Consider the following 18,575-nt stretch of genomic DNA (forward strand, 5'->3'; position numbering starts at 1 on the left):
TAAACAGGCTAACATAACTGGGCGCTAAAGATAACTGCTGTAGCTAGCTAGTTTAGCTACATCAAGTATGTTACCAAGACTGAAAAGTTTAAATTTACGACGTTTGGGAACAGGCATTGGCACCCATAGAGAACAAAAAAAAAAAAAAAAAACACACTATGAATGTCATTTTAACATAAATCATGATTATAGTTCAGTAGCTGGCTAGATAAGAAAGCAAAGCCAGAGGGTGCTAGCATTCAGCCATCCAGCTAGCCCAGCACTAACCAGTAAAAGAGTAGTTCAGTGGATTTATTTTCTAGCTAAGTCAGCCATCTTACTTATCTGTAGCATTTTTTCCTTCTATCCGCTAAGCATAGAAGGCATCAGCTTCAGACGCTGATTCGAAGATTATGTTCTCCCCTACATAAGAGATCCGCAGGTGGGCAGGATATAGAAGCCTGAATTGGATTCCTTTCTGATTGAGGTCAGCTTTAATGCCCTTGAAAGTTGAACACTTCTTGGAGAGCCTCGTGCTCAAGTCAGGATAAACTCTCAAAATGTTCTCCTTATACCACAGTTCATGTTTCCTGGCCCAGTCCATAGCACGTTCCTTGTCTTGATAGCGATGGAAACAGACAATGATAGGTCAGGGTTGTTGTCCCTCAAGTTTAAGGTGCTAGTGTACGATGCGCTCTCTCAAGTTCAGGTGGCATCTGCAACACTTGTTCCCCCATAACCTCCTTCAGCAAAGTGGAAACAAAAGTCACCATTCCATTCCCATTTTCACTATCCTCCAGCACATTAATTATGCAGAGGTTTGGGGCCTGGGTAGCTCAGTGGTAAAATACGCTGGCTACCACCCCTGGAGTTCACTAGCTCACTAGTTTGAATCCCAGGGCGTGCTGAGTAACTCCAGCCAGGTCTCCTAAGCAACCAAATTGGCCCGGTTGCTAGGAAGGGTAGAGTCACATGGGGTAAACTCCTTGTGGTCACTATAATGTGGTTCGTTCTCGGTGGGACGCATGGTGAGTTGAGTGTGGGTGCCACGGTGGATGGTGTGAAGCCTCCACAAGCGCTATGTCTCCATGGCAATGCGCTCAACAAGCCACGTGATAAGATGCGCAGGTTGATGATCTCAGACGCGGAGGCAACTGGGATTTGTCCTCCACCACCCAGACTGAGGTGAATCACTACACAGCCACAAAGACTTAAAAGCACATTGGGAATTGGGCATTCCAAATTGGGAGGAAAAATAAATAAATTATGCAGAGGTTTGCTCTGCGTGAGCAGTTTTCCAGGTCATCAATGTGGTCTATGAGCGTATCATTCACCGCTTTTAACTCTGAGATAGAGGCCTCTGCTTTAGCCAGAGCTTTGAAGTTTTCACCAACTGTGACTTCAGCGGAGGTAATACATCCATCCAGTATGTTCTTTTTCCTGGAAGGCAGCAATGGATTACTGAATAGGAGCTAGAGAGGTTTGGATGAGCATTTTCATGTCTTCCTTCAGATACTCGCGTTGCCATTCTAGCTCCACCGATAGCATGCTCATGGGCACTAGCTCGTTGTTAGCAGAGGCAGCTGCCATGTGCATACCTTTACTACTTAGCATAGTTTTCTTTGAATCAGAGTCATTTTTTCGAACTTGAGTTGTGCATTTCCACAAGAATTTAAGAAAACGGTATACAAACAGTAGAAAGTAGTCTACATTAAATAAAAAGGGCTTTAAAGTAATTTAAATGTTTAAGTAATCGGGAGACTCTTATGCACATCCTTCCTCTACATGCTTCAACCCGGAAGTCGTATAGTTATTTCTATTAAAAGCATTAAGCTATTTTAATGAACTTTTCAAACTCAAGTTTGTTTTTAGTGTCTTTTATTGAATATGCAATCATGCTTATGTTCACGTTTAATTAAAAAAAAAAAAATGTTGTACGGGTTGCAATAAGATAGGGGGCCCAAAATGCAAAGCGGTCAGGGAGCCCAAACATTCTAACAGCACCAGTGACCAGATTCATTAAAAACACCTTCAGAGCTTAAAGGGATAATCAGATAAGCTGTTACCTATAAATTAAAAGAACATCAATTAATTTCATTTGATAATTAGTATACTCAACCTAGAATAGAATATTAAGAAATATATCTGATGTTACAAATACGAAATAAAGAAATTCATTAGGGGGGCATTTTTGACCACACATTTTCAAATTGCGGGGACATTTTTGTCACTTTCAGTGGCAGGTTTTCATTTTTGTGTGAAGAATTCCTTGAATGTGTTTGTGTTAATGTTTTGTATGTGTGTTTCTGTGTGTATAGACCAGAGGAACGCTCAGGGGAGGATGTGGACATTATCTTGGCCCGTCTGAAGAGTGTGAAGGCCTTTGAGAAGTTCCACCCCACTCTACTCCAGAAGATCTGTCTGTGTGGTTTCTATGAATGTCTGGAGAAAGGCATTACATGTCAGTCAAACACACACACACACACACACACACACACACACACACATACACACAGAACCATCACATGCATGCATTCATTCTCAATTCATACACATATTCATGTCAAGACAAGTTTATTTACAGTATAAGGCACATTTCATACACAATGATAAGTGCTTTTCATGAAAATGATAAAGAAAATAAATGGTTAGTTTTAAAAGTTCATTTTAAAATGAAAACTAAAAATAAGAATTAAAAAGTAATAAATATACATCTGACACTGAGTTCGGGGCACCCCTTATCTGATTGAAAACATGCTTAGAACGCTATGAAAACAAACATTGGTTGACAGAATAATATTAATTGTAAAGGCACATATGTGATTGTGATCTGACTCAAAGTCTGATGTTATAATATGATCTTCTGTGTGTGTGTGTGTTAGTGTACAGACAGGGTGATATTGGCACTAACTGGTATGCTGTCTTGTCTGGATCGCTGGATGTCAAAGTCTCCGAAACAGCAAACCATCAGGTATATTATCACATCAGTCCTGCTTTTATACACTAGATAACAGCACTTATCCTGTTTCTGAGCCAGAGCATGTGAGCAAAGTGGAGCTGTGTGACACTCCGCTCAATAACCCGCTCCATGCGTGTGCGCTCCACTCAACCGCTCACGGCCCAAGCAGACGCTCCGCTCAGTACCGCTCACCGGTAAAAAAGCGTTCGCTCAAATCCCGCTCTGACATTAAATTTCTCTGCCCCTTTGCCCACATGGGCTGAGGTGCCCCTCTGGGTGAAATATAGACTATAGGCCAACATTTATTAAATTATCAAATGATTAGTAACGTACACATCTGAAATTATGTGATTGTATTGTTGTGTTTTAGTATATAAATTCTTTCTGTTTATTTTGGACTGGTTTACAACTGCTGTTAGATAATCGGGTCTACCAGACCTTCATTATCATTTATAATCAGTTAAATATTTCTCTGTTAGCACATATGTCATTAAACATCTTTAAATAATGCCATAACATTTGTTTTCAGTTCTAATTACCTCTATTTACTTTAAACAAGTCATCAAACATGCTCTACAAGTGATAAAACATATGTGTGTTGGCACGGAACCTCGCACATGCGCAAATTTGCGCTTTTCAGTTTAAACTGGACCTGAGTGATACATCCGACCCAGAAAAACACAATCTGTTCAACTTTAAAGTTTGTTCGAGTCGTTTATGGCAATAATGAAAACATGGAGTGGTACCAGGAAAAATATTGCGGGTAAAAGTGAAATTCAAAATTGTTTTTCAGTTGTCTTCACGGAATGATTATACTGTAGATTTGATACATTAATAGACTTTGGGTCTGTAAATTAAAATGAGTAATTTCTCTTCCTCATTTTGTGTTCAGTTTTAAAGGATGTATTAAGTTATCCAGAAAACAGCAGTGAATGTTTTTCTCTTTTTCAGTGTTGTTGCTTTATTAATATTCCCTACAAATGTATATGTACAGATCGCAATCTAAAGGACTGTGGATATTTATATAATAATGATTATATTAGTAGATACCATGTGCCCCCTTTGTTTTTCCTTGATATTTTTAAAGCATTATAAAGTGAATCTGGACTTTATATGTCAAACGATCATGTGTTGTGCATGCGCTCTTTATATGTACAGCAGGGTTTAACCATGAATTTAACAAATAAAAAATATTCGTCCTGCATAAAGTCAGATTTTGTCCAATATATACAGTAATGTGCAAAAGCATTTTAACAAAAACATTTGTCTTAAGATGGTTATTTATATCTTTAGCTGTAGTGTGTCAATAGGTAATATACATTTTAGACTCCCAAACATTCCTTCTGCAAATAGAATTGAATAGAATAGAATAGAACAGAAGACCATGTAGTCCTGCAACAGATTGCATGGCCCCACAGAGCCCCCCACTGAACATCGTGTCAGTCTGAGATTACATAAAGAGACAGAAGCAATTGAGACAGCCTAAATAGATAGAAGAACTGTGGTGAATTCTCCAAGAAGCTTGGAACATCCTATCTGCCAACAACCAAGAAAAACTGTGTCCAGGTGTACCTAGGAGAATTGGTGCTGTTTTAAAGACAAAGGTGGTCACACCAAATATTGATTTAGCTTTTTTATGTTTATTAGACTTTGTATGACATTAAGTGACAAATGAAAACAATTTATGTCAGTATTTTCAAAGAAATCCTCACTATGCAACATTTTTCACAAGTGCCTAAAACTTTTGCACAGTACTGTAAATTAGATGAAATCTTGTTTAATGATCCCAAAAAAAAAAAACAATTGAATTCACAAATTACACTGCATTCGTTTAAGAAAAGTTTTATTTTTTTTCTAATGTAGGCTATAATCATTTATAGATTTTTCTCTGCGCATGAGTGCAGCAAGTGATGTTGGAGATTTTATCTGCAACTACTAATCTAGAGTCAGTTTCACTTATCGTTAAGGTGTGGATTTGGCTTTGGGAAACTGACCGGCAGTTATGTGCCACTTTATCCCGAAGCAGAAATCGAAAGCAACAGTCGGTCGATTAAGTGAGATAAAATAGAAATTCTCTATGCGAGAGCGGAAATCTTTACCAATCAAATGCTCAGTTGTACAATGGAGGTATGAAAGCAGAATGCTCCGCCTGCAAATTAGGACACACTGATCTGCAAGATCATACATGTTTATTGGTTTTGATGCAGGGATTTTGTGTGTGTTCGCCGGGATTCAAGGAAAAATGCTTTGCCAATATACAGTATTATAAAGCTTACATATTCAATTGAGGGTGTTCTAACGTTCGCAACCCTGCATAACCGGGCTCGCATCTGCGCTGACATGATGGCAAAACAACAAGATACATTACTTATCTATTAATTTATTATCAAACAGTAGTGTAGTCTACTAGCTCACCTTTTGCTGCGCTACCATGTTCATGTAGCACATCCTCGTGCTCTCTGGCAGTGTGACACGTATGATTTCAAAAGGAATATTTGCTAATTCTCACGGTCTCTCCACACTCCCTTTTGATTTCCTCATTCTTAACTTTGATTTATACTTTGCATTTATTTAGGCTATAAGGTTTGCAACTTCACTAAAACAATGTTTGAGCTGAATCCCAAACCAGCATATCACAAAGCACAATCTGGATTGAGCGAGTGGCGCTGAGGCCTGAGAGAGCGGAGTGGAATCTTCAAAAAGGTGCTCTCCACTCAGGTGGAATTATCACCGCTCCACTCAATGCTCCGCTCCGCTCACATGCTCTGTTCTGAGCCAAAGAAATGACAATAGAACATATAAGTGGTTGGCTGAATTGTATCTTTTACATTCACTGGTTTTGTCATTATGAATGATGATGAACTATTATTGCTTTGCATTATTTAGCAGGTTGACTTGACACCTGTAAGATATAATGAGTTAGAGAGAATCCCTGAAATTATCACATTTATTTTGAGACAAAATACTTATTTGTCATTTTCAGTTTTGTTCAAGGTGATTCAATCAAATGTTTTTAGTAACTGTCTAATAAGTGAAAGGATAGTATTTGGGGTAAAAACATTTTGCTGTTTCAAAAGTATTTTAATTAGTTGAAAAATGTTTAAAATGCCCTTTTAACTATTGTCCTTATATTTACACAATATAACTATAACCCCCCTGGGAGCCTTTTACCCCAAAGGTGGGGCCCTTTTACCCCAAGTGTAGGGTTTTCACACAAATTATGTTGCTCCATCAATATTCAGTAAAAAAAGAATTTATTTTTTCAATCTTGATACACTTTGTAACTTTGTAAAAAGTTATTTAGTGACTCAAAAACTTACTGTACCGCCAGTCATTCATTTCCAACTTGTGAAACCGGATTAATTACTGACTGGATGTTCGGGTCATGAAACACTAAACTACATTTTCTGAGATGTTACCAGATATGTATGTGTTACACAGGATAGAAGACGAAGTAAGTATCCATTATTTAAAATTTTAAGAAGAAAGTGGTTAATTTAGGGATTTTTTTGCACTATTTTCATCTTCCGGGTTTAAAATCAACATCGAGTCAACGTCACATGTTTTTTTCAACGTTTTTTTTTTTTGTGAACATTTTTTATTGCCAAGTAAAAACATACATAAATAACAAATACAGATGTACAAACTTAATAAAAGTAGTACATACAAATATAAGCGAGAAGCACCAAATATACATATATAATGTATTACATACCAAAGTTTAATAAAACAATTTAAAGAGGTAGCACAGGTTTACTATATTAAGGGCTTTGGAGTTCTTTGAAGGTGAAATAGTTTGGATTTATTGCTCGAATGTTTGTTTTTTTAAATAATAAATAAGGGTTTTTGATGACTGAATTTACATCGATGAATGTGAGTGTGGCAATAATAAATTAATAAGAAAATACTCATTCTTTTTTTCTTTGTTGATGCTATAGAAACCAAACAGCAAATCCTTAAAGAACATTGAAAAACCCAAGAGTAAGTTCTGGTTAATAAACTTACAAAAATCTATCCAAAATAATTGAGTATAAGGACAGTCCCAAAAGATATGTAGAGCAGTTTCATTAGGGGCACCACAAATAGAGCAATTTGTATCTATATCTAATTTAAATCTCTTTAAATATACTTTGGCTGGGTAAAATCTATGTAATAATTTAAACGATACTTCCCTTACTTTGTTAGTTATTATTTATTTAAGAGGCAATGTCCATACTTTTTTCCAATCAACATTTTTAACAAAGTTCTCCCAGTATGACACAACATATGGAATTGTTTCAAGCTTCTTTTGGAAAAGAGACCTAATTCTAAAGTTACGTGAAGAAGGATGTGATAAAAAGCACAGTTTCCCAACTGGGGTTTCGAATGGATCTAAAGAGATATGTGAAAAAATTGGCAATTTAACAGTCTCCCATAGAAGCACAAGAGCTCCTCACATGATGTGACGTGTCCCTGTACTATAGTGCATCATAGCGTCATCAGTGTCTCATAAATATTAATGAGACTGCGTGGCCTTATCTTATTAGAACGGGCTGTTTCATGATTATTAATTAAACCACATGACCAGTGCTTCAAACTCTCAAGAGCCTCGGTGTCAATACTGATGCAAGTCCCCCCCACTGCGCACTGCTGAAAGACAGACAGGATAGTCTTTCAATCATTGCCAAAACATTTGAAATGTTCGTGCAGCACGTATTTATTAACATGAGTGTTTTGAGATATGCGGTGAGGTGGACTGTCTCTGACTGGGGCTCATTTGAGACGCGGTTTACATTGATTGTCCCAGACACACAAACCCTGTCTGTCTGTCCATCCATCCATCCATCCTTAATGTAAGTGTGTTAACTGATCTAAGCACTTATATTTGTGAATGTCTTGGAATAAGTCTCAAAAGTTATTTAAGTGTAAAAAACATTCACATATTTTTAATACAGAGTACATATGGCTTGGCATTTACTTGTGCATTAAATTACAGATATAAAAGACCAGTGTGATTCTGTGTAATGTATTGTGAGCTTACAAAACAGTGTATACTTTATGCATTCATTTTGTTATGAGCAACTGTGAGAATCTTTGATGCCGTTAACTGCATTAGTGAAATAATGCTGAGTGACTGGATCAGACAGTTGTGTTCCTTCTTCCCTCACTCCAATGGCTGTATCTTTTGAAAATGTTTGAAACAGGCGGTATTGTGATCCTTAAAGGGGAAAAACTGACGCCGTTCAGCATATTTAGACTTTAACTTTGCCAGCTATACAAATCTTACAATTTGTCATACTTTATCCTTATATTTAGTAAGAGTCGGCATGGGCAAATGAGATGACAGATTGCTCCCCTCTTTCTCCCCCGCCTGACCCCACCCACTAGGGTAGGGGCCCTTGTTGTCACAGCTGTCCACGCCCAGTTGAGTTGCATTTTCAAAACAGTTATGAGGTGGACTTGAGCTGAATGAGGGCTGTTTCATGACCCTTTAAGGCTTTCATCAAATATCAACACAAACTTAACTCTACTTTCCTAGTCGACTAGTAGGCATTAATTTAAGCCATTAGTCGACTAGTTGTCGCGCGTTTATGATATTAATTTAATTATTAAATATATATTTTGGGGGGCATCAGAAAATGGTTTGAGTTCCAGGGCTTAGAAAGAAGGTTATACATAACATTGCTAACACTGTTCTACATTACAGAGAAATACTAAACCATAATAATGAGCCTTTAAAATATATATTTTACAAGCACACACACGAAGCGAGCTGCAGCGACACCGAGAAAAGAGGTAATGATTCTGAATGTGTCAGAAAAACCAGCAAGGAGACTGTCTGAACATTTTGTTCATTTATAGAGAGAAATGCACATTAGGGTTGTGCCGACAGACGATGATCTCGGGGATCAACGATGGTCAGAGTGATCGCCAATAGCTGATGCCTTTAATGATGTTAAAACGATATTTGGCTCGTTTTCCCATTAATGTATTAAATTATTATTATTATTAGGCTATTATTATTATCAAATTAATATTACTAATAATTTGCCAGTAGACACACAGACACGCGCTTGAAGAAACACACTTTATTATATTATCAAGAACAGATGACAGAAAAGCGTCTATGTGCATGTATGACACGCTGTTTGTACGGAGGCCTGCAGTCTCGTGGAACACACGCATGTAAAAGGTTCTCACTCTTTCTTTTGTTTTGCAAGAACAGTATCGTCTACGAGTGCTGCAAATGACCTCAGACATCTCAGCTCAGGAGGTGCTTTGAGTTCAGTTCACTTTATTTCCACAGAGCAGTTCATTGTGAACGCAACTCTGCAGCCTATACATCTGTGATTAAAACATAAAATAGTACAAAAACTAGAGCCCGACCTGTCACGTGTTCCCTGTTTTTTGTATTGACTTATGTTGAAATTCTGGTTTAGTTCCCTGTTCCTGTTTCCTGTTAGTTTTATAGTCCTTTGTAGTTTCTTTTCATGATTGGTTTTCCCCTGATTGTTTCCCCAGGTGTTCCTCGTTCCCTTGTTTTCCCTTGTGTATTTAAGCCCTTGTTTTCCCCTGGTTTCTTTGTCAGTCTTCATCTGTATTATGCTGTGCTTTGTTCCCTATGTTTTGTTTCATTATGTTCTGAGTTACCTGGTTTACCTTTATTTTATTAAAAAGGCTGCATTTAGATCCTCATTCCTCTCCTGTCTCGTCACAGAAAATCACATACATGCACATAAAAAATTAAGAGACCACACCAAATGCTTCTTAAATCAGTATCTCTACACAGGGGCGGACTGTCCATAGGGAGAACTGGAACTTTTCCCGGTGGGCCAGCCGAGAAATGGGGCGAACGGGCCATGATAAGCTGAACGGCTCATGACAGGCTGAAGAGGGCCGCAAAACGGCGCACAATATTCCATTCCAGTGTCTGATAAATTCCTGCTTGAATCTTTGCGCCAGGAGTGGCATAAAGTCAGCAATGTGAAAGACTGGTGGAAAGCGTGCAAAGACACATGAAAGCTGGGATTGAAAATCAGGGTTATTCCACCAAATATTCATTACTGAACTCTTCCTAAGTTAAAATGTTAGTATTGTGTTGTTGGGGTGGACGTCGTCACAGCCATTAACTAGGAAAATAAAAAAATGGCACTCCATGTCAAAAAGGTTTCCGATCCCTGCTCTAATGCTTACCTTTCAATTTGCTACATTACTTACTGCACTGACAAACTATAGCTGGCATAACAATACAAATATGATAAACATGAGTGACATGGTTGTCAGGGACAGGGTTAACGTTATATTAGTTATATTAAAAAGGGAAAATGATGGGGTCATTATTTAATAACTTTTCAGTATGTATTTCACAAACTAGTTAACTACTTACCATGAAGACACTGCTCTGCACTGTCTGCAGAACCACCGTCAGCTCTGCGACCAACCGACCAATCAAAACTTGGTCGACCAAGACTCTTCTCATCGACTAACGTTTGGTCGACTCTCAGGGGGCAGCCCTAGTGTAGGCTAGTTAAATACACAGATGAGCCAAAACATTATGACCACTCATAAGCCTGTTCGGTGAAGCGAATAATGTTGATCATCTCCTAACAAGGCCACATGTCAATGTCTGTGTAGATTAGATGGTAAACAAACAATCAATTCTTGTAGTCAACGTGTTGAATGCAGGAGAAATGGGCAGGAATAAAGACCTAAGCGACTTTGACAAGGGCCAAATTGTTATGGCCAGACGACTGGGTCAGAGCATCTCTGAAACGGCAAGACTTGTGAGGTGCTCGTAATCAGCAGTGATGAGTACCTACCGACAGTGGTCCGAGGAGGGACAAACCACAAACCGACGACAGGATATTGGGCGCCCAAAGCTCATCGTTGAGCGAGGGCAATGAAGGCTATCCCGTCTGGTCGGAACCGACAGAAGGTCTACTGTGGCACAAGTCACAGAAAATTGTAATGATGGTTACGGTAGGAATGTGTCACAACACATAGTGTATCGCACCCTGCTGCATCTGGGGCTACGTAGCCTCACACCGGATAGAGTGCTCATGATGACCCCTGTCCACCGTCGAAAGCGCCTATGATGGGCACACAAGTGTCAGAACTGGACCTTGGAGCAGTGGAAGAAGGTCACCTAGTCTGATGAGTCCCGTTTTCTTTTACATCACGTGGACAGCCGTGTACATGTGCGCTGTTTACCTGGAGAAGTGATGGCATCAAGATGCACTGTGGGAAGACGACAAGCCGGTGGAGGGAGTGTGATGCTCTGGGCAATGTTCTGCTGGGAAACCCTGGGTCCGACAATTCATGTGGATGTCAATTTGACAAGTGCCACTTACCTAAACATCGTTGCAGACCAGGTACACCCCCTTCATGGCAATGGTATTCCCTGATGGCAGTGGCCTCTTTCAGCAAGAAAATGCGCCCTGCCACACTGCACACCTCCTTCAGGAATGGTTTGAGGAACATGATGAAGAGTTGAAGGTGTTGCCCTGGCCTCCAAATTCCCTAGATCTCAGATCTCGATCTGATTGAGCATCTATGGGATGTGCTGGACTAACAACGATCCACGGCGGCTCCACCTCGCAACATACAGGACTTGAAGGATCTACTGCTAATGTCTTGGTGCCAGATACTGTACCACAGGGTACCTTCAGAGGTCTTGTAGAGTCCATGCCTCAGCGGGTCGATGCTGTTTTGGCGGCACGCGGAGGACCAGCAGCATATTAGGCAGGTGGTCATAATGTTTTGGCTCATCAGTGTATACACATTATGAGTGTTGTTGTCATTATTTAAATTTTATTACAATTTTATAATAAATAAGTTTTGTTAAAATATGAAATTATCTCATTTGGTAACAGACTGCTGAGGGCAGTACACCCTAAACAATAAGAACTGGATTTCTTATTTCCAAATATTTCTTCCTCAAAAGTACTAAAATGATTGTGAAAGGAATCGTTAAGGAACCAGAATCCTTAAGAGGAATCCTTATCAGATTCAAAATGTTGAATAAAAAAAAAACTGTCCAAGAACGGCTCTTTTCAACTGTAAGTGCTATATATACCAAGTAACTTTTGTACTTGTTTTAAAAAAACCCGTAGTTGTTTATGTTCCCAGATGAAGTATGTCGTGGAATGTATTCTGTTAACTCTTTTTTTTTTTTTTGCTCATATTGCCTTAAACCATTTAAGTTTTAAAACTTATATGTATGAGTAATGTAAATGTATTTAAATTGAGTTAACTACACTTAAATTTAAGTATTAAGTATAAAGATTTTAGTTTATTGCATTAATTCATTTCTTTAAGAAAACATAAATCAGTTGGAGTTCTGTTAATATATCTAATAATGTCTAAATATTCATAGAAGTTAGAATGCAAATGGTTTAAGGAAACGGATTGCCTTAAATATATTATGTTGAGAATATTAAATTGAAAAATATAGTTACATTATTATATTAAATATAGTATCAATATAATGAACTACTACACGCTGAGCATGCTGGGAAATGGAAATCCCCCTGTCCAGATTCAATAACATTATGTCACAATAGCTAGATAACAATAGCCAAATTAATGTTTAATAGCTGATTAACGTTAAGATGAAAAAGTACAGCAATGGGATGTTTGCATTAAAAAGTTATAATATAGAGACATAGCTTACCTCGCGTATCTACCTGTTCACAGTTGCTGCAAGTGAGTGAGTGAACTGTGGTGATGGGAAGTTCCTGCTGAAAAAAAATTAAACTGTGAAAAAGTACAGCATTTTCACTCTTTTCCCATGAGAAAATTATGGTGTTAACGCTTCACATTTAAGGAATGTTCCTGGTTCAAAAGCATTTAAGCTCAATTAACAGCATTTTTGACCATGTTTACTACCACAAAAATAATTTTGACTCATTCTTCGTTTACTAAAAAAGCGGCATGGATAGGTCTAAACTAATTCGTAAGTAATTTCTATTCATAGAATATTCAAAATAAATTAGAAAACAGTGAAAAGGTTGCATGTCAACCATAAACATAGGCTGATAGACTAAATAAAATACTGTAACTATAGTAATTTCATTTGAAAAGAACATAAAAATTCAGATCGAGTTCTGCTTAATATAATCAGTTCATGATTTCAATTAACTTTTATCTATTAAGTGACATACATTTTTAGAAATATTTGAGTGAAATGAACTCATTTTATTTAGCACTGTTAGATTTTAAAGTGATACTACTAAACTGCATACCTAAAGAACGTACTGTACTAACTGCCGAGCCTGAGAAGTACATTCTTCATCAAATGCAGTACATACTCTGGAAGTATGCGAAAACAGCTTTGGCCTCAGATAGCATGGCAACAGTCCGTTCACTGATTGTCTGATGCATATTGCATTGATGCAAATGGAAAGCACTCTCTCAACCTGATATTTCCGCTATATTTTGGTGTTTTCGGATTTTGTCCATTTTGGCCTTTTCTTGTGGTATGAAACATTTCAGTTAACACAGCCCCTAAACAGCTCGTAAAAACCAAACAAATTGTGGTTGGTTGCTTTACATGTCAGTCAGATGGCCTCTTGCTCTGTAAGTGGATGGTTCTTGGCCAAAATAAAGTATAATGTGGACCAGACTTTATGTTGACTGTCAATAGTCAGGGTATGCAAGTCTAATATGATCTCTCCTTACAGACAAAACCATTCAGCTTACTGTGGAAGTTCTCAATTGAGTGCAGGTGCTTATTATAGACTACAGCACAGAAAACTAGAACAACTCTTCTAACAGAGCCGCTGCTTACATTACAAACCATATGGGTCAAAAGGAGCACTGACCTCCCTCTCTCTCTCTGTGTGTGTGTGTGTGTGTGTGTGTGTGTGTGTTAATCTAAAAAATCCAACCCTCTTTCAATCAGAAACATCTCAAATGGCTCATTTCTATATATAACCTCCATCCCTCCTCTTGTCTTCTTCGAAATATAGTTTTGAACTAACCCATTCTCTTCCTGATTTTAAGGATGCTGTCACCATCTGTACGTTGGGCATTGGCACAGCTTTCGGGGAGTCTATTCTGGACAACACGCCACGCCATGCCACCATAGTCACCCGAGAGTTTAGTGAACTACTGCGGATTGAGCAGAGGGAGTTCAGGAGCCTGTGGGAGGTACGACAGACCTCTGAGCACTGACATTATATGGTACAGAAATAAAACACTTGAATGTTTCCGGCAGTGTGTGGTAGCATGTCTTACTTGCCTAACTTCTAGTTTTGGATAAGGTTTATCCATACACAAACACTCACAATAATTATATTTTTTGGGGGAACTGTGTTTTATGTGTTTGCTTTTAAATATGCAGATCAAATGTACAGAGAGGACTTTAGAGCCGGATTGTCACTGCTTTCCCACTTCTAGCCAGCAGAGGGCAGTAAAACACATGTTACGCTTTCTTTGGCAGATATGATTGACTTTCTGTAAAACATTAAAATAATTTTCATTTAAGACATTAACTTACATTATTACAGTATATAATGTTTATGAGATCATTAGTCAATGTTAACTCAAACAGGTGAAAAATGACCTACTCTTACTATTTCTGGAGACTCACTTTGCTCACAGACATGAGATCTCTAATTGGGAACATAACCTGCCAACTTCAAAGAAACAATTACAGAAATTCACAAAATCGTCTTTTAATGATAATCAGGCCTATTTCTTTATGATAAAAATTGATTTTCAGCAGTCTCGCATTTTTTTTAAAGACATTTTAATTGTTTTCCTGATCATTACCTACTCTAAAATATATATGAAAAAATAAACCTAAAATAAACTATTTAAAAAAACAGTTGCGGCCAAATATATTGGCACCCTTGGTAAATATGAGCAAAGAAGGCTGTGAAAAAAATCTGCATTGTTTATCCATTCAAAAAAATCACAAAAATCTAACCTTTAATTTAAGTAAAACAATTAAAACAGGAGAAATATCTCATTATTAAATCAATATTTTTCTCCACGCATTGGCAATAATTATTGGCACCCTTTTATTCAATACTTTTTGCAACCTCCCTTTGCCAAGAGAACAGTTCTGAGTCTTCTCTTATAATGCCTAATGAGGTTGGAGAACCATTCCTCTTGCAGAATCTCTACAGATCCTTCAAATTCAGAGGTCCATGTTGGTGGACTCTCCTCTTCAGTTCACCCCACATGTGTTCTATGGGGTTCATGTTCCATGGCAGAACCTTGATTTTGTGGTCAGTGAACCATTTTTGTGTAGATTTTGATGTTTGTTTTGGATCATTGTCCTGCTGGAAGGTCCAACCAGAGCCCATTGTAAGCTTTCTAGTAGAGGCAGCCAGGTTTGATTTTTTTATCATGATGCCATGTATCCGAACAAAATGTCCAGGACCTCTGGCAGAAAAACAGCCCCACAACATTAAAGATCCAGCACCACATTTAACTGTGGGCACTGGGTACTTCATCTCTGTGTACACCAAACCCATCTCTGGTGTTTGCTGCCAAAAAGCTCTATTTTATTTTTTTTATCTGACCATAGAAACAGGCCCAATTTGAAGTTCCAGTAGTGTCTGGCAAACTGAAGAAACTTGAGTTTGTTATTGGATGACAGCAGAGGCTTTTTTTCTTGAAACCCTCCCAAACAACTTGTGGTGATGTAGGTGATGTCTGATTGCAGTTTTGGAGGCTTTCTGACTCCAAGACCCAACTTATTTCTGCAATTCTCCAGCTGTGATCCTTGGAGATTCTTTGGCCACTTGAACCATCCTCCTCACTGTGCATGGAGACAATATAGACACACGTCCTTTTCCAGGGCGATTCTTAACATCTCCGGTTTATTGGAACTTCTTAATTAATGCCCTGATGGTGGAAATGGATATTTTCAATGCTTTGGCTATTTTCTTATAGCCACTTCTGATTTTGTGAAGCTCAACAACATTTTGCCACACATCAGAACTATATTCTTTAGTCTAACCCACTGTGATTGATGATTAAGGGAGTTTGGCCTGTGTGTTACCTCATATTTATACTCCTGTGAAACAGGAAGTCATGGCTGAACAATTTCATGTTCCTAGTCAACCAGGTGCACTAAAAAGTTTAAAATATGAATGGGAATATACTTAAGATATACACTGATCAGCCACAACATTAAAACCACCTGCCTAATATTGTGTAGGTCCCCTTCGTGCGCCAAAACAGCTGTTGTGATGTTGTGGCTGATCGGTGTATTTTACTCATAAGAATTTCTAAGGGTGCCAATAATTGTGACCAACATGTTTTGGAGATTTAATAATGAGAAATTTCCCCTGTTTCAATTGTTTTACTTCAATTAAAGGTGAGATTTTTGTGAATTTTTTGAACAAAAGATGCAGCCTTCTTTGCTCATAGGGTGCCAAAATATTTGGCCACCACTGTTTCAAGTAAGATGGATAAATGCATTGTCTTTCAATAATGATCGACTTTAAAATATGAAAAGCTTAATCACTCATATATTATGTGTGGATTTGCTGGTCATGTACATACAGTATTTCAATTAAGTTCATTAAAAGCACACCAAATACTTCTTTATTGCTTGTCATGTTGCTTTAAAAAAAAAAAAATTCTTATTAAGTCTTATTAATGCATACTATCTTCTCATATTCCAAGTGCTCACTTTTAAAATATTCAATTGTAGGATATATTAATTTATAAGAATATTAAATTACACTTACATAATACTATCAGCTGTGAGTAAAGAGTCATCTCTGACAGAATAAAGTCACTCCCCCTGTATCTATCGCTCCACAGAGATATATACACTGCTCAAAAAAATTAAGGGAACACGTAATCATTACAGTATAACACCAAGTCAATTAAACTTCAGGGATATCAATCTGTCCAGTTAGGAAGCCTAAGCGACTGTGAATCAATGTCACCTGTTTTGGTGCAAATTAAAGTGACAACAGGTGCACTGGAGAGGCAAAAGCAAGACAACCCCCAAAAAGGGAATGGTTTTGCAGGTGGTGGCCACAGACAATTGCTCTATCCTTATCCTTCCTGACTGATTCTTCTCTAGTTTTGCATTTTGCTAGTGCCCTTGTCACTACTGGTAGCATGAAGCGGTACCTGTAGCCCATTCAGGTTGCACAGGTAGTCCAGCTCCTCCAGGATGGCACATCCATACGTGCCGTCGCAAGAAGGTTTGCTGTGTCTCCCAGTACAGTCTCAAGAGCATGTAGGAGATACCAAGAGATGGGCCGTTACACGAGGAGAGCTGGACAGGGCCGTAGAAGGGCATCAACCCAGCAGCAGGACCGGTATCTGCTCTTTTGTGTGAGGAGGGACAGGAGGAGCACTGCAAGAGCCCTACAAAATGACCTTCAGCGGGCTACTGGTGTGCATGTTTCTGACCAAAATGTCAGATACAGACTCCATGAGGGTGGCATGAGGGCCCGACGTCCTCTAGTGGGACCTGTGCTCACAGCCCAGCACTGTGCAGCTCGATTGGCATTCGCCAGGGAAAACCAGAATTGGCAGGTCCGCCATTGGCGCCCCGTTCTCTTCACAGATGAGAGCAGGTTCACACTGAGCACATGTGATAGACATGAAAGAGTCTGGAGACGCCGTGGTGAACGTTATGCTGTCTGCAACATCATCCAGCATGACCGGTTTGGCGGTGGGTCAGTGATGGTCTGGGGAGGCATATCCTTGGAGGGTCGCACGCCCACCTGCTAGCCAATGGTACCCTGACTGCTGTTAGGTACCGGGATGAAATCCTCAGACCCATCATCAGACCATACACTGGTTCAGTGGGCCCTGGGTTCCTCCTGGTGCAGGACAATGCCCGGCCTCATGTGGCCAGAGTGTGTAGGCAGTTCCTGGGTGATGAAGGCACTGATGCCATTGACTGGCCCTCCTTTTTCCCCAGACCTGAATCCAATTGAGAACCTTTGGGACGTTATGTATCGGTGCATCCGATGCCGCCAAGTAGCGCCACAGACTGTCCAGGAGCTCACTGATGTCCTGATCCAGGTCTGGGAGGGGATCCCCCAGGACACCATCCGCCGTCTCATCAGGACCATATACACTACTGAGTCACATTATGAGTTGCTGTAATGAAATTCACGCAAGTTGGAACAGCCTGTGATTTCAATTGTTTACTTTGATTTTCAGTGTGAGTTTGAATCCAGCCCTCAGTCGGTTGGTGATTTTGTTTTCCATTGACCGTTGTTACGTCATTTTGTTCTCAACGAATTACACAATGTACAGTAAAGATTTTGATCTTCAATATAAGGGAACAATTTATATAAGTGTTCCCTTAATTTTTTTGAGCAGTTTATATATTTATATATATATATATATATATATATATATATATATATATATATATATATATACATATATTGACATCTGTGTATTAGGTTTAAAATATTAGGCATATATATTAAGATATTATAAGATTGTGTATAAGATTGTTTATTTGAATGATTTGATCATTTATTTGATTAGATCTTATGAGCAGCATATATATATATATATATATATATATATATATATATATATATATATATATATATATAATATAAAAATGTTGCGTTTCTTTGCATTTCTTTACGTACTAACTGTACCTGTATGCATGCTGAGAACCTCTGAAAGAAATGCTGTTTTCAGAAATGTTTGT

At 38.5% G+C, this 18,575-nt stretch overlaps 1 protein-coding gene across 2 annotated transcripts in view; it reads left to right on the forward strand.

Moving 5' to 3' along the window:
* LOC127446825 (rap guanine nucleotide exchange factor 4-like) overlaps positions 1-18,575 on the forward strand; it is a 176,170-nt gene that overhangs the window by 61,926 nt on the left and 95,669 nt on the right. For both annotated transcript variants that reach the window (XM_051708088.1, XM_051708090.1), the window contains exons 2-4: positions 2,298-2,440; positions 2,862-2,950; positions 13,922-14,068. In XM_051708088.1, the coding sequence (XP_051564048.1) occupies positions 2,298-2,440; positions 2,862-2,950; positions 13,922-14,068 (379 nt within the window). The remainder of the gene's footprint in view (positions 1-2,297; positions 2,441-2,861; positions 2,951-13,921; positions 14,069-18,575) is intronic.

Source organism: Myxocyprinus asiaticus, chromosome 10, assembly GCF_019703515.2.
Source record: "Myxocyprinus asiaticus isolate MX2 ecotype Aquarium Trade chromosome 10, UBuf_Myxa_2, whole genome shotgun sequence".
In the NCBI taxonomy this organism is placed as follows: domain Eukaryota; kingdom Metazoa; phylum Chordata; class Actinopteri; order Cypriniformes; family Catostomidae; genus Myxocyprinus; species Myxocyprinus asiaticus.